Source organism: Quercus robur, chromosome 5 (genome assembly GCF_932294415.1).
Source record: "Quercus robur chromosome 5, dhQueRobu3.1, whole genome shotgun sequence".
Classification (NCBI taxonomy): Eukaryota; Viridiplantae; Streptophyta; class Magnoliopsida; order Fagales; family Fagaceae; genus Quercus; species Quercus robur.
The window spans coordinates 19564418-19581897 of record NC_065538.1 but is presented as its reverse complement, the minus strand read 5'-3'; the positions used below and the strand labels follow the sequence as shown (position 1 = coordinate 19581897).

Here is a 17480-nt window from a genome sequence, read left to right as displayed (position 1 = left end):
ACATCTATTTGCAAGATCAAAATGACAATAAAATTTTTATACAACCACTCTATTTGCTTGATTTGAAACCCATTGATTTTAAAATTAATGGATTTAAAAACCTTGATTTGAAATCCATTGATTTTTAAATTCCTTGTTGGGGTCTTTTTATACAATGAAGGATTTGAAATTCTATTGTTTGGATGTCTAAATTTGGATTTGGATTTGGATTTAAGATCAATAAACTATTTTTTCCAATTATTATTTTCTTAAACTTTCTACATTTTAATTTTAGTAACATTTTTTAATAAATACATAAGGTAATGAAAAGGCCATTTATAATCCAATTGACAAGATGATGACTAAAATTTTGTCATCATAACCAACTAAAAAAATGTCTTGCCAACTATTGACAACTAAATGTTTTATATCAATAGAAAGAGAGAACCCTATTGCATGAGTTTTTTCACAACATTTAAAATCACAAACTAAAAAATTGTTTCGAAGTTCTTAACTACTAAAAAGTTATATATCAAGAGAGACAATAAAGTATCCAAAATATGTCTCTTTTACACAAAATTTAAAAGAACGTACTAGCACTCAAAATATGTGTCATTATCAAGTTACTCCTGTCATGTTTTGAGATTCAAAACATCAAACAAAATTTATAGGCCTTATGTAACACAAATTTCAATACTTTTTTTTTTTTGAAAAAAAAAAAATACAAAGTACCCTACAATGGGAACATCAAACAAAAATCCAAGTCCACTTTCTTTGTCACTGCTTCTTTGAAGAATTCCATCTTTCAATTCAATTAGGAAGCTTATATTTTCCTCATTTTCACATACCATCATTTGAAACATACTAGTATATGTATATGACCTCTAATTCCTTGGCATTTTTGTGATATTTTTTCTTCTCTTTATCATTTATTTTCTCATGTCCTTGTCTTGCATCACCACCTCATTTTTCACTTTTATTGATGAATCAATGAGGTTTTTTTATTGACTAAGAAATCAACCAAAATACAAGGCAAAACAACCAAGCCCAAGCCATAGCAAAACTAAGACTAGCCTCTGTAAAAAAAAGTTTATAATAGACCCACTACAACAAAAAAGCAGGCTATGACTACTGACACCCCTTAACAATGCGCCATGATCTCAACAAATCAAGCTAAAACTAGCCACTCCTAAAACACAATCTACAACAAAATTTATACATTAACATCATCAATCTATTACAACTCTTTAACACAACAGCAACATGTCCCAATTGAGCAATGAAACAACAGATCCTCTAGGCTTTGACAATAATAGAGCACCACAAGATATCTAGCAATACCAAGCTTTCAATAATTCTCCATCATAGGATAGATCAGTCACTAGTTTGATAATGTAGTAGCATTTCAAATTTGAGTCCCCACTAATAGCAAAGGATATGATTAAGCATTGAGTCACAACCGCATAGTTTGCTCTCTAGTCTCCATTGAACATCCTTCTTTATAATGCAAATAAGTTGATCTTCAATGTATAACTTCCCAGAAAATATAATAGAATTTTTTGCTTCCATACATGATAAATAGAAGCCCACAAAGCTAGTTTGTAAAGGGTTGTTCTTAGCCTTTTCCTTTAAGATTATTTCCCCCTAACTCATACTATCCTGCCAATCAGTCTTAGAAAAAGATACTAGAAACAAATTAATTGTAATTTCCCAGACCCTCTTGGTAAAAGAAGAACCAAAAAATAAATGGTCCCTGAACTCAATACCAGAGCTGCAGAAAACACAAACCATCCACTAGAACTTGGAAGACCCTGTTGCAAGATTCTAGCTTTGGTTGAAAGCTTACTAAGAATAACTATCCAACCAACAAATGAATGTTTGGGAATGGCCAAGTTAAACCACAGCAAATGCCACCATTCCATATTACTAACTCTGCTCCTAATTTCATTTCAAATACCGGCACAATCAAATTTATGAGAACCAACCCATAAAGCTCTGTCTTGCTCATGAGTTTAACTAACAAATGCTTACTTTGGATATTCACTAAGTCGCCTAATCTGGCAAGCAAAGCAATAAAACAACACAAACCCACATACACATGCTACTTCAAAAGAACAAATAGACACAAACACTAGAAACCCACATACCCCTATATGCGAAAATTTACAATAATAATAATAATAAATAAATAAATAAAACATAACAAATGAATATTGATACTGTTAATCAACTCATATAACAAATCATGGAGAAGATTAAAGATTCCCCCCCCCCCCCCACCCATAGAAAAATCGACATTAATCCTTCGAAATAATTGCATATATCTACTGTAAGGACTCAATTCGTAACGACCCCAAACTGATGTTGGGTTCGTATGTTAAGGGCCCAAACAATATAATTTGTAGAGCGTGGGTTTGAAAGGCTAGGGCTTGGTCATCGAACGGTGGTTGGTCATGGTGTTCATACAGAATAAAACCATGTTCGTTCGAGGAGTCTTTCTCCTCGATACGGTTTGGGAGGCTCTGGTTCTTGGCCTTTTTTCCCAGCCCCTTTTCTGGATTGCTTACTTTTTCTTTTATATTAGCCTATACCCCTTATCCAACGTCCATGTGTGAGTTCGACTTTCCAGGACTAATACTTGTCCCATCAGCCCATACCCAGAGTGGTTGGGGGTGGTTGTAAAAGCTGAAGAATATGGTCCTGTCAGGTGCAGAGTGCTTTATTGCAATACTAGCAGCCTTTTACTTGGGCCGCTCCTGCACTGTGCTCGCCCTTTCTTTTAGGAGCGCTTTGGGATGCCGAGGACAAAATCGTCCTCAGTTATATCCATAGGCCATTTGGACTTTCATTGTACGTCCTCGACAATGCCTCTTCTCGGCTTGGGCCTTGGGCCTTAATATAAAATGGGCCGGGGTCATAAATTCTCTGACCCCACATCTACCTTTTCAAATGGGTAGCCTTGAAAAACCAACAAAGAAAAAGGGATACAAAACAATGGCAATGAAACTAGGTTTCATCGTTGGATCCTTAAAATAAAATGAACCGTCAAGATTAAAACTTCACCAATTTTATGGTTATGATTTGTGTGGGTACCGTACCTCCCTAAAAAAATAAGGGGTACCGTAGAATGACCTCATTTGAAAATACCAAAAAATATCAACTAATTGAGTTACAAATCTTACTAGCATCAAAATTTATAAGAGAATTTCCCATATTGAAATTGGATTTTAGACTTAATTACAATACAAGAAGTGTCCTTGAATGCCTTTGAAGGCAATATTTTTACATCATTTCCTCATAATGTTATATTGGTTTTTAGATCTTTCTTTGAAATGTACATTAATTAGCAAAACTGTGTTAGGAAGACTCTGACCCAAAATTTAACTCTAATTCTGAAGCTAATTCTTCAGGCGATATTCTTTCATAATTCCATTCATGCCCTTTCCATTCAGGCAGTTGTTGGACAACAAGCTGCATCAGAGGAAAAAAGAAATAATTTAATCCAACCTATAGTGAAATAGAATATGATTACTTGATAACCCAAAGAAAAAAAAAATTCCAGTTTGCTGAAATATAAGAGATGAAAGAGAAATATCACAAACCAGGCCTCTAGAATCTTTTTTACCCACTGTAAGTTGACAAGCAAGTCTCCAATTTTTTGGTTTCTGAAACATACCCCAGAACATAAATGTTAGGTCACAACTACAATAGCCTCCGGGATATAAATTTTTCACAACTACTAAGGCGGCATATTATGATTAATACTTAATACCAACATCGTAAATGATGAGTTTAATGTATTTTTTTAAAACTCTAGCCTTTGCCTTTCATCCCTACATGAATTTGTACTTTTGAAGTGACCGTCACGTAAATGGTGTATACAAATTATCTTATTCAAGTATTTAATCTAAAACATAGGCAGTGTAATTAATTAAATAAAAATAGCAACTAATTAAGATTTTCTAATAATACACAAGGAAAATGTAATCCGGAGTAATTTTGATTGGATTAACGTGTACTTGAATAATATTATGCCCACTAAATAAAATTAAGAATTTGCTTTTACTAGCATATACCTTCTTTAGTTTTTCCTTCTCTTTGTCCGTGCGAGGGGTTAGAAGCTCCTTCCCTTGAATAATCTAACAATACAATGAATACATGAGAAAATTATATAGAATAGATACTATAGTTTTTGTTGTCTGCAAAGTATGTTTTATTTATGTTTGAAAGATAAAGGGAAAGTGTTTTCAAAAAAAAAAAAAAAAAAGATAAAGGGAAAGTTATACAAAACTCCTTGTGGTTTATATAAAAATTCACAATCCCTTAACTCTTTATGGGTTTTATGAGTAAACCAAAATAAATGATGAATTACTCATGTGATGACACATATCTCAAATAAGAGTTGCATTTTCATGTAAAATAATACTTGTAAGGACTCCATTTGTAACGATCCCAAATTGGTATTGGGTTCAAACGTTAAAGGCCCAAACAATAAATTTGTAGAGAGTGGGCTAAAAGGCTAGGCCTTGGTGAACGGACAGTCGTTAGCCATGGTGTTCATAACAATCGCACAAAGGTGAACTGAGCTTATCCAAGAAGACTTTCTCCTCGGCACGGCCTGGGTGGTTCCGGTTCTTGGACCTGATCCCCTCCCTTTTTTCTGGACTGCTTCCTCCTCCTTTTATACTAGCTTTTTCCCCTCCCATGAACGCCCACGTGTAGGTTCGTCTTTTTAGGGCTGATACTTGTCCTATCAGCCCATACCCAAAGTGATTGGGATGGTTGTAAAAGCTGAAAAGCATGGCTCTATTAAGTGCAGAGTACTTAATTGCAGTAATGGCAGCCTTTCCCTTGTTCTTTGTCGTTTTAGTACTTTTCCTGTAAGGCGAAATGACCCGAAATGTCATCACTAGGGCTAAGTTGCTCCCTTTTGCCCTCGGCTACATTTATGGCCGAGGAGGGTCCTTCTCATGGCCAAGGGGTATCCTTCTCATGGCCAAGGGGTGGGCCTTCCTCGGATCGGGCCCTAGGCCCAGCGCAAACATTGACATGGGCTTCCCGGGTTTTATACCCCCCACAATACTAAAAGGTTGTGTTACATTCAAAAATTCCAAAGAAATCCCATTTTTTAGAAGAGCCTACATGGGGTTTTGGGTATTTTCATATAAAAATAAAAAATGTTAGTTTTGCCTTGGTTTATTTAGTCCTTCATAATCGAAATTGAATAGGAGACCAAGACAACAGGACAAGCATCAGCAATCAGGTCATGAGACTGATAAAATTGATATCTTTCAATTTTTTTTCAAGAATAAAATTGAAATCTTTCAAATTTAGGAGATCATGATCAAATCTTAACCAAATTTCAAGGATAAAAATTGTATTTCAACCATAAGTTTAAGCTTCTACTTAAAAAAAAAAAAAAAAAAAATTATTAAACAGCATAAGCAAAATGGACAGCCACTTCCAATTAAAATCCTACTTTTGATCTAGAATATCAATTGATAAACCGAATACACTAATGATTAATGGTGTATAGTTATTTAAAAAAAAAAAAAAAATCATGAACCAGAGGCAGAAGCTTTAAGTTTAAGATTTAAAAAATATAAAAAATAAAAAAGAAAGAAAATTTGTTATGCACATGCTTTTTCCGTTTTAATTAATTAGTTTCAAGATAGCCTTGTCTTCTTCTTCGGATCAGAGAACTGACAGTTCCAGCAGTGGAAATCGTAGTAGCTTTTGGAAAAATCTCTGGCGATTAAATGTCCCAAATAAAGTTAAGTCATTTGCTTGGCGAGCGAGTCGTAATATTTTACCTACAAAGGACAATTTGTGTCATCGGAAAGTCCTTAATGATCCGATTTGCGAAGCATGTGGGTTAGGCGCTGAATCCGATGGTCACCTATTCTGGAGTTGTGACCGAGCTCAGGAAGTATGGAAGTTATCAGGAATTCCGTTTGATAATTGTGGGGTACACTTACGAGACTTCATTGATCTCTTGTGGCATCTACAATTCTATCAGCGGGTGGGTAATGAATTGTTGGAACTTGTAATAACAGTTGCCTGGAGTATGTGGTTTAACAGGAATGCAGTCCGACAAGGAAAGGCACGACAAACGGCAGCAACGATTCTGCAGAAGGCACGACTGTTGCTTGAGGAGTTTCAGCTTGCCAACTTCCAACCTTCACAGACGGTGATGCATGTTAGGGAACAGTGGACCAACCCTTCTCCGCCATGGTACAAGGTCAACGTCGATGGAGCAGTTTTTGAGGCCCAACAGGCATCGGGTGTGGGGGTCATCATCAGAGACCATGGTGGCCTGGTAGCAGCAGCCTTGAGCAAGAAGGTGTTCTGTCCTTTGGGTCCTTTAGAAGCTGAGGCTAAAGCTCTGGAGGAAGCTGTGGACTTCGCTTGGGATGTTGGTATAAGGGATGTTCTTTTTGAATGTGATTCAAAAATGATCGTAGATGCTATGCTCGGTGCTAGCTGTCCTCAAGAATCCATCTATAACATCATTATAGGCATTGGTCAGAAGGTACAGGCATTCAGGTCATTCCAGTTTTCACATGTTAAGCGAACAGGGAACCGGCCAGCTCACATATTGGCTCAACATGCCAAGAATATTGACAATTATGTAACTTGGATAGAGGAAAATCCAGACTTTATTGAGTCCGCCTTGGCTCAAGATATACTGCTTTTATCTTCTTCTTAATAAAGTTACTGTCTTTTAATCAAAAAAAAAAAATAGTTTCAAGATAGTAAGGCCACCTCCACCATACACGTCGCACAGGTTCCACCTCCAGCACAATTTAGCAGAGGTCTAGCCTGATAACCAATAAATAATTAATGAACATCAATATAATGAATATATATATAGACACACAAAGCTTATTAATAAAATCAACTTATAAATCATATGAATTATAAGTTAAAAAACTTACATATGGTCCATACAACTCAATATTTGAATCCAACATTATGTTCCTAAGTTTCTGTCCATCACATGCTTTTCGAAAATGTACATCAGGTGTTCCATCTGGTAGTAACACAGACTTAAAAAAACATAAAACAGAAATTATTATTAATAAAATTTCCATTACTTATATGTACAAGCTAGATATGATGCAAAATTGTACATATATATAATATTTCAACTTACACTAACAAAAGCAAAAGCCACAAAAGGTGGCTCCTCTGGATCTGTGGATTGCATCAGGATTGGGTTGTCAATAAATGACTTCATCTGGACTACTAGAGGTGCTAGTTGAAACTCTAGGAGAGGATGAGAACTGGTAAATCTGATAGATTTCTCGGTTAATAGAACTATTGGGAGACTCACTTTCTGTGTGGTCCAGTTCTAGAACCTTGGAGATATCTTCACTGATTAGGGAATTGGTAGGAGATTTTCCTGGACATTCATTCTTGAGATGTCCTTTCTTCCCACATTTAAAGCATTTTCCTTTTGCTTTAGGTTTGAGGTTTTCTATGGAGTTGGGGTTTCCTTTTTTATAGAAATCATCATTCTTGAACTTCTGCTTTCTATATTGTCTGGAAACTGTTTTCTTCCTATGGAAATCTTTAGAGGTTTCTTTTCCTCTATATTTGGATATCCTTTTCTTAGGAGGGATTGGGGGTGTATCTCCAAGCTGGTCGTCTAGTTGTTCTTTCTCCTTTTCATCTTCTGAGGAGGGTCTACTAGAACTATTAGAGGATATGTGAGCTTCTAAGACATTAACTTTTGGTGAAGGAGAGACTGGTTTCTCTACTTCTTGTGCTGGATTCCTAACACTTGTTGGTTGGTTAGGGCTGGTTGAAAGTTTGGTTTTGACACAAGACTTTTTCTGCCATTTGAAATGTTTCTCAAAGTATTCAAAGAAAGGATAATCACTGGATACTTCTTTCATGAATAACTTCCATTTCTCCAAAACTTCTTCTTATTGTTCTCTGGTATGGTTGGCTCTATAGGCTTCTCTTTTAGCTCTGTTTCTTTCAGAGTTAAAATCCTTTTCAAGAGTGTCCATATCAGGAGTGAACTCTTTTGTCAACATTAAGAGCTGATAGTCATATTCAGTTTCCTGCTGAATAGAATTTCTCATATCAGTTCCTGATGGTGAAGGGGGCTTAAGACTGTCCTGACTAGTGCTGTCTTCTTCTAGATCAGTAACTGAGTCTTGCTTGGCTGTGTAACAAGGGGTACTAACCTGGGAATGGTCTTTAACACCTTGAAACTGTGGACCTAAGTCTCTTCTAGATGTGGGAAAGGGAGCTCGTGTTCTAGACGAATTACATTGGGATGCAGGTCTATCTCTCAAGTGGATAGTTGGCCGCCTAAAGGGTTGGCGTAGATCTACGGATCTAGACCTTGGTTCCTGGTACAGATCTACCGAAGATCTGGGCCTGGGTTCATCATATTCTAAAGGTGATCGAAATCTAGACTGGTCAAAGCTTAGTCTAATCGTTCCATCGGCTAATTGCTGGACAAAATCTAGATCTGGGTTCCTAACTGGGTTTTGGACTTGTAGAGGATAATTTTCATTATCTATAGTCCAATGTGCTGGGAAAGTGACTTGAGATCATTTCAGGGTTCTAGGTACCTGAACTGTGGATCTAACGTCTGGGGTTTGGATAAGGGTGGTTTCACCAGCCTTTCTCTTGCCTACTGCTTGAATAGACATGTTTGTTCTCATGCATTTATAATACACTCTGTATATAAGGACAAGCTGTTTGGTGTCATGTAACACAAGGGTTCCATGGGTTTTAATGTTGAGGGTGAGGACCTTCAAGATGTGAGGGTCGTCCAGTGCTACAGTGAGGTTGGGGAAACAGTCAAAGTGAACTAGTCCGTTACTCAAACTGGATTCAATTGTGCCTAGAAGACTGTCATTAAACCTAATAAGACGAGTGTCTTTAAGGGCCATAAGGATTGAGTTGTTCAACCCTTCTCTGATTATTGGTTTTACTCCTACTTGGACAAGACCAATGTGGAGGAATTTATGATCTTTTTCCCTGTGGGCTTTCACGGCTGCAGGGGATAACAAGTAGCATGTTTCATACTCCTTGTTGATGCTGTAGATTTGTTCTATAGTCCTAACATGGTAGTCTGTTCTAAAAGACTTTTTCAAGGACCACGATGATGACTTATAGACCTGGGTTGTGGGAACTTTGGGTATGTTCCAATCTCCTAACTTCTAATCTAGATCTGAAAGTTGGTACGACTCCGAGTTGATTGTTCCATCTTCTTGTGGAATCTCAAGGAGGGTTGTACTGCTAGATCTAATGCTGGTGGATGAATCACTCCTTCTAAATATCCTATTTATCATTTTGGATTAAAAGCCTAAGAAATCAATTACAACCTAGACTACCTTTATCTTCCAATTTCTGGATCTAACCTTAGATCTGAAACAGGGGTGTTCTAAAGAGACTGATGCCTTCTGTGACACTTGTTACCACTTACTCCTATTCTGGTGTACTGAAACCCCACCGTACGCAAACCCTAACGCTCTCCTAGCTTAACAGGAATTACTGCTTGGCCGCGAGTATTGACACACTTTAGGATATTAGTCTTACAGGGCAACAAACCGACACAGAACCGGACAAACACTTCTCAATAGTACACATCTGCAACAAACTTTGGGCTAAAAACAAAGATAAGAAGAAGAAGAAGATAACTGGGAAGTAAAGGATTAGCTCAAACAGGTAATCACAAGATAATAAATAGAAAGACTGAACGAGAGGCTCAGCCTACCACCAAAAGAAAGAACAGTAAACACTGACTAAGATGAAGTAGTAGATGAAGAATGCAACATATGGGAGTGGAAGTGCTATTAGAAAATAGATGTAAAACAAAATAATGTTTGTTAGAGATAACATACTTCAAAGTAATGTATAACCACAAAATAATGGATAACTATGGCGGTTGAACCGGCCAACTTGATTGAATTTCAAAATAATTACAGTAACTTACAAACACTTACTATCGGCCACAAACTTGGCTCTGATACCAAATGGGGGTAAGCTACAGACAAAGGGGGAGAGTGCCGTTCAGATGGGCAGGCTTAGTGCGGAAGCTTAAATAGGTTACAAATGTAGTTCTAGTACAAGTGTAAACTAGGGGAGAGGAGAAGAGAGCCATTTAGGTTTACAATGTATTTCTATTACAAAGTGAAACTGGACTCTGGGGTAGTGTCTTAAACTGAACCTTGTGAAAGGTGAGTCTAACTGGACCTACTAAAGACTAAAGCAAAGGGTTCCTTTTATAGCTAGAGGAAGTCTTGGATCCGTTTAGGAGATTGCGGGAATCACGGAAGGTAAACTGCTTTTACTCTGGTATATATATAAATATATATATATATATATTAACAACACGAAACCAAAAGGGTCTACAATGAAATGCCTCTTTAAATGTCAACCAAATTAGTGGACATAAGATTTCACAATTTTCCTAATATATACTTTTATTTAGTCCTAAATATCTTTATTTTACTGCCATTATGTGATTTGTTAACTAAAATAATTGCATGCCTTGTCTTGTCATTGTGAAAATTTATTATTAATTTTTTTTTTTCGATAATTGGAAGAGAGAAAATTTGAACTCTAGATTTCTTATTTGAAAGGGTAATTCTACCGTACCCCAAAAAAAAGGAGGGTACGGTATCCATTAGTAGGTAACCTGCTATACCAGATTACTTTTTCCTCACATTTGACGGTTTTATCTTTACATTGTGCAGTTCCAACATCACATGTGATAGTTCTTTTGTCACATTTGACGGTTCCATCTTTACATTGTGCAATTCTAACATCACATGTGACAGTTCTTTTGTCAAATTCGGTAGTTCCCCTACTTTCTTCCCACATTTGGTAGTTTCCTTATTTTTTTTTTCACATTTAACGGTTCTATCCTTATATTGTGCAGTACTAACATTATATATGACTATACTTTTGTCACATTCGGTGATTCCTTTATTTTTTTTCTCACATTTGATGGTTTCATTATCACATTAGGCAGTACCAACATCACATATAATTGTATTTTTCTCACATTTGATGGTATTTTAATTTTTTTTTTCACACATTTGACAATTCTATTGTCACATTGTACAATACTAATATCACATGTGATTATACTTTTGTCACATTTGATGATTTTTTTTTCTTACATTTGATGGTTCAAATGTCACATTAGGCAGTACCAACATCATATATTACTGTACTTTTGCCACATTTAGTTTTACCTTTATTTTTTTCTCACATTTGACAACTCCGTCATCACATTAGGCAGTACCAAAATTAAATGTGACTGTACTTTTGTCACATTAGATTGTTTTCTTATTTTTTTTTTACTCACATTTTACTATTCGATCGTCACACTAATCAGTATCAACATCACACATGGGCATAGCCAACCCAACTTAACCCCCCTTCAAATTACCTAATAATCGACGAATATATATAACAAACATACTCTTAAAACCTTCAAAATTTCCAAAATACCCTTAAATATACTAAAATTACCAAAATGCATCCTAACACTTAAAAATAACCAATATAACCTCGAAACTCATAAAAATTACTAAGATATCTTTAAAACCTAAAAAATGACCGACATGACCCTATAACCTAAAAAATGATTGAAATACCCTTTAAACCTAAAAATATGATTGAAATACCCTTAGAACCTTAAAAAAAAAAAAAAGACCTAAATGACCATGCAACCTAAAAAATGATTAAAATGACCTTGTAACTTAAAAAGTGACTATAATGCCCTTAGAACCTAAAAAACGACCGTAGTGTACCTTAAACCTAAAAAATAACCGAAATACTCATAAAACCTTAAAAATGACTGAAATGACATTGAAAACTTAAAAAAAAAATTTGAAATACCCTTGAAACCAATAAAATGACCAAAATACCTCATAAAACTTGCAAATGACAAAAATACCCCCGAATCCTCGACAATTACCGAAATATCGTTAGAATCTAAAAAATGATCGAAATATCCCCGAAACTTATAAAAAGACCGAAATAACCTTATAATTGAAAAAATGACCCTAAAACCTAAAAAATTATTAAAAGATCCATAGAACCTAAAAAATGATCAAAAAATAGAACCTAAAAAATGACCAAATGACCCTGAAACCTAAAAAATGACTTAAATAACCCTGAAATCTAAAATAAAGACTAAAATACCCTTTTAACCTAAAAATGACCATAATGCCCCCAAAAAAACCTAAAAGAATTACTGAAATATCCCTAAAACCTCAAAAATGACCGAAATGACCCCGTAACTTAAAAAATTATTGGAATATGCTTGGAACCTAAAAAATGACCGTTATGCCCCTAAAACCTAAAAAATTACCAAAATATCCCTGAAACCTAAAAAATGACTAAGGATTCTTGAAATATGAAAATGACCAAATGCCCCCTGAAACCTCTATTTGCAAGACCAAATTGACTATAAAAATTTTATACAACCACTCTATTTGCTTGATTTGAAACCCATTGATTTTAAAATTAATGGATTTAAAAACCTTGATTTGAAATTCCATTGTTTGGATGTCTAAATTTGAATTTAAGATCAATAAACTATTTTTTCCAATTATTATTTTCTTAAACTTTCTACATTTTAATTTTAGTTACATTTTTTAATAAATACATAAGGTAATGAAAAGGCCATTGATAATCCAATTGACAAGATGATGACTAAAAATTTGTTATCATAACCAACTAAAAAATGTCTTGCCAACTATTGACAACTAAAATGTTTTATATCAATAGAAAGAGAGAACCCTAATGCATGAGTGTTTTCACAACATTTAAAATCTCAAACTAAAAAATTGTTTTGAAGTTCTTAACTGCTAAAAAGTTATATATCAAGAGAGATGATAAAGTATCCAAAATATGTGTCTTTTACACAAAATTTAAAAGAACATACTAGCACTCAAAATATGTGTCATCATCAAGTTACTCTTGTCATGTTTTGAGATTCAAAACATCAAACAAAATTTATAGGCCTTATGTTACACAAATTTCAATTCTTTTTTTTTTTTAATGAAAAAAAAATTACAAAGTACCCTACAATGAGAACATCAAACAAAAATCCAAGTCCACTTTCTTTGTCACTGCTTCTTTGAAGAATTCCGTCATTTAATTCAATTAGGAAGCTTATATTTTCCTCATTTTCACATACCATCATTTGAAACATACTAATATATATGACCTCTAATTCCTTGGCATTTTTGTGATATTTTTTCTTCTTTTTATCATTTAATTTCTCCTATCCTTGTCTTGCATCACCACCTCCTTTTTCACTTTTATTGATGAATCAATGAGGTTTTTTTATTGACTAAGAAATCAACCAAAATACAAGGCAAAACACCCAAGCCATAGCAAAACTAAGACTGGTCTCTGTAAAAAAAAAGTTTATAACAGACCCACTACAACAAAACAGTAGGCTATGACTGTTTACACCCCTTAACAGTGTGCCATGATCTCAACAAATCAAGCTAAAATTGGCCACTCCTAAAACACAATCTACAACAAAATTTATACATTAACATCATCAAGCTATTACAACTTTTTAACACAGCAGCAACATGTCACAATTGAGTAATGAAACAACAGATCCTCCAGGCTTTGACAATAATAGAGCACCACAAGATATCCAGCAATACCAAGCTTTCAATAATTCTCCATCATAGGATAGATCAGTCACTAGTTTGATAATGTAGTAGCATTTCAAATTTGAGTCCCCACTAATAGCAAAGGATATGATTAAGCATTGAGTCACAACTGCATAGTTTGCTCTCTAGTCTCCCTTGAACATCCTTCTTTATAATGCAAATAAGTTGATCTTTAGTGTATACCTTCCCAGAAAATAGAATAGAATTTTTTGCTTCCATACATGATAAACAGTAGCCCACAAAGCTAGTTTGCAAAGGGTTGTTCTTAAGCCTTTTCCTTTAAGATTATTTCCACCTAACTCATACTATCCTGCCAATCAGTCTTAGCAAAAGATACTAGAAACAAGTTAATTGTAATTTCCCAGACCCTCTTGGTAAAAGAAGAACCAAAAAATAAATGGTCCTTGAACTCAATACCAAAGCTGCAAAAAACATAAACCATCCACTGGAACTTGGAAGACCCCGTTGCAAGATTCTAGCTTTGGTTGAAAGCTTACTAAGAATAACTATCCAACCAACAAATGAGTGTTTGGGAATGGCCAAGTTAAACCACAGCAAATGCCACCATTCCATATTATTAACTCTGCTCCTAATTTCATTTCAAATACCAGCGCAATCAAATTTATAAGAACCAACCCATAAAGCTCTGTCTTGCTCGTGAGTTTAACTAACAAATGCTTACTTTGGATATTCACTAAGTGGCCTAATCTGGCAAAGCAATAAAACAACACAAACCCACATACACATGCAACTTCAAAAGAACAAATAGACACAAACACTAGAAACCCACATACCCTTATATGCGAAAATTTACAATAATAATAAATAAATTATATCTACCTTTTCAAATGGGTAGCCTTGAAAACCAACAAAGAAAAAGGGATACAAAACAATGGCAATGAAACTAGGTTTCATCGTTGGATCCTTAAAATAAAATGAACAGTCAAGATTAAAACTTCACCAATTTTATGGTCATGATTTGTGTGGGTACTGTATCTCCCTAAAAAAATAGGGGGTACCGTAGAATGACCTCATTTGAAAATACAAAAAAATATCAACCAATTGAGTTACAAATCTTACTAGCGTGAAAATTTATAAGAGAATTTCCCATACTGAAATTGGATTTTAGACTTAATTACAATACAAAAAGTGTCCTTGAATGCCTTTGAAGGCAATATTTTTACATCATTTCCTCATAATGTTATATTGGTTTTTAGATCTTTCTTTGAAATGTACATTAATTAGCAAAACTGTGTTAGGAAGACTCTGACCCAAAATTTAACTCTAATTCTGAAGCTAATTCTTCAGGCGATATTCTTTCATAATTCCATTCATGCCCTTTCCATTCAGGCAGTTGTTGGACAACAAGCTGCATCAGAGGAAAAAAGAAACAATTTAATCCAGCCTATAGTGAAATAGAATACGATTACTTGATAACCCAAAGAAAAAAAAAATTCCTGTTTGCTGAAATGTAAGAAATGAAATGGAAATATCACAAACCAGGCCTCTAGAATCTTTTTTACCCACTGTAAGTTGACAAGCAAGTCTCCAATTTTTTGGTTTCTGAAACATACCCCAGAACATATATGTTAGGTCACAACTACAACAGCCTCAGGGATATAAATTTTTCACAACTAATGAGGTGGCATATTATGATTAATACTTAATACCAGCATAGTAAATGATGAGTTTAATGTATTTTTTTAAAACTCTAGCCTTTGCCTTTCATCCCTACATGAATTTGTACTTTTGAAATAACCATCATATCAATGGTGTATACAGATTATCTTATTCGAGTATTTAGTCTAAAACATAGGCGGTGTAATTAATTAAATAAAAATAGCAATTAATTAAGATTTTCTAATAATACACAAGGAAAATGTAATCCAAAGTAATTTTGATTGGATTAACATGTACTTGAATAACATTATGCCCACTAAATAAAATTAAGAATTTGCTTTTACTAGCATATACCTTCTTTAGTTTTTCCTTCTCTTTGTCCGTGCGAGGGGTTAGAAGCTCCTTCCCTTGAATAATCTAACAATACATGAGAAAATTATATAGAATAGATACTATAGTTTTTTTTGTCTGCAAAGTATGTTTTATTTATGTTTGAAAGATAAAGGGAAAGTTATACAAAACTCCTTGTGGTTTATATAAAAATACGCAATCCCTTAACCCTTTATGGGTTTTATGAGTAAATCAAAATAAATGATGAGTTACTCATGTGATGACACATATCTCAAATAAGAGTTGCATTTTCATGTAAAATAATACTAAAAGGTTGTGTTACATTCAAAAATTCCAAAGAAATCCCATATTTTAGAAGAGCCTACATGGGGTTTTGGGTATTTTCATATAAAAATAAATAATAAAAAATGTTAGTTTTGCCTTGGTTTATTTAGCCCCCCATAATCGAAATTGAATAGGAGACCAAGACAACAGGACAAGCATCAGCAATCAGGTCATGAGACTGATAAAATTGATATCTTTCAATTTTTTTTTAAAAGAATAAAATTGAAATCTTTCAAATTTAGGAGATCATGATCAAATCTTAACCAAATTTCAAGGATAAAAATTGTATTTCAACCATAAGTTTAAGCTTCAACTTAAAAAAAAAAAAAAATTATTAAATAGCATAAGCAAGATGGACAGCCACTTCCGATTAAAATCCTACTTTTGATCTAGAATATCTATTGATAAACCGAATACACTAATGATTAATGGTGTATAGTTAATTTTTTTTAAAAAAAAAAAAAGAAATCATGAACCAGAAGGCAGAAGCTTTAAGTTTAAGATTTAAAAAATATAAAAAAGTAAAAAAGAAAGAAAATTTGTTATGCACATCCTTTTTCCGTTTTAATTAATTAGTTTCAAGATAGTAAGGCCACCTCCACCATACACGTCGCACAGGTTCCACCTCCAGCACAATTTAGCAGAGGTCTAGCCTGATAACCAATACATAATTAATGAACATCAATATAATGAATATATATATAGACACACAAAGCTTATTAATAAAATCAACTTATAAATCATATGAATTATAAGTTAAAAAACTTACATATGGTCCATACAACTCAATATTTGAATCCAACATTATGTTCCTAAGTTTCTGTCCACCACATGCTTTTCGAAAATGTACATCAGGTGTTCCATCTGGTAGTAACACAGACTTAAAAAAACATAAAACAGAAATTATTATTAATAAAATTTCCATTACTTATATGTACAAGCTAGATATGATGCAAAATTGTACATATATATAATATTTCAACTTACACTAACAAAAGCAAAAGCCACAAAAGGTGGCTCCTCTGGGTCTGTGGATTGGGATTCATTTTCAGGGATTGTGCCAACAGCTCTGATTTTCCCTCTAGAGAATCTGGGGTGGGGTTGCTTGGAGGTTTTGAGTGTTTTATGAGAGTTCGTAATGTAGTTGAAGTTTAAAGAGGTTGAGAAAGAAGATAAAGCATATGAACTCAGTTGTAGGGTACCCATTTTTTGATAAGGTAATAGGGATTCTATGCTTGGATAGTTTGTAAAAGTGAGCTGGATATTTGCATGGGGTTTTCATCATGGTGTGTGGTGGTTCTTTGTTTTTGATCTTATCTGTTCTAATGTAGGTGCTAAGGCTATGAGCATGGGATAGAGAATGGGGCCAAAAATGGAATACAATAATAGTAAATTTTATAAGTTTGTAGTGAGCCTAAAACCTCATAACTCTTTTAAGTACAAAATCCAGCACACACTGTAAAATTATGAGGCCTAAAAGCTAATCAGAGAGACTCAGGCCCAGAAGGAATATTAGGAAAGCAAAAGAGG

At 34.3% G+C, this 17480-nt stretch overlaps 1 protein-coding gene across 6 annotated transcripts; it reads right to left on the bottom strand.

Annotated features, from left to right (window-relative positions):
• Positions 1 to 3161: 3161 nt before the first annotated feature.
• Positions 3162 to 17315, bottom strand: LOC126725414 (photosynthetic NDH subunit of subcomplex B 3, chloroplastic). Of its 6 annotated transcripts, none has more exons than XM_050430132.1 (6): positions 16938 to 17315; positions 6918 to 7028; positions 6745 to 6801; positions 4056 to 4118; positions 3582 to 3644; positions 3162 to 3450 (listed from the first exon to the last, which is right to left on the bottom strand). In XM_050430132.1, exons 1-6 carry the CDS (start codon positions 17154 to 17156, stop codon positions 3337 to 3339), a joined length of 627 nt encoding a protein of 208 aa, XP_050286089.1. In that variant the 5' UTR covers positions 17157 to 17315; the 3' UTR covers positions 3162 to 3336. The 6 variants fall into 6 exon arrangements, with proteins under 6 accessions (XP_050286089.1, XP_050286086.1, XP_050286090.1 ...); XM_050430129.1 differs by lacking the exon at positions 6918 to 7028 and adding an exon at positions 16720 to 16830 and having other exon boundaries at positions 16938 to 17302; XM_050430133.1 differs by lacking the exons at positions 3582 to 3644; positions 4056 to 4118; positions 6745 to 6801; positions 6918 to 7028 and adding exons at positions 15156 to 15218; positions 15630 to 15692; positions 16547 to 16603; positions 16720 to 16830 and having other exon boundaries at positions 16938 to 17301.
• Between the last annotated feature and the right edge of the window lie 165 nt (positions 17316 to 17480).

What these genes read in the sequence shown, in the direction of transcription:
- LOC126725414 (XM_050430132.1), bottom strand. Translation starts at nt 17,156, where the DNA reads ATGGGTACCCTACAACTGAGTTCATATGCTTTATCTTCTTTCTCAACC. An exon ending in GTGCGACGTGTATGGTGGAG is followed by an intron (nt 4,119 to 6,744) that starts GTGGCCTTACTA and finishes TTGTATTGTTAG; the next exon opens with ATTATTCAAGGGAAGGAGCT. An exon ending in AAAAAGATTCTAGAGGCCTG is followed by an intron (nt 3,451 to 3,581) that starts GTTTGTGATATT and finishes CCTCTGATGCAG; the next exon opens with CTTGTTGTCCAACAACTGCC.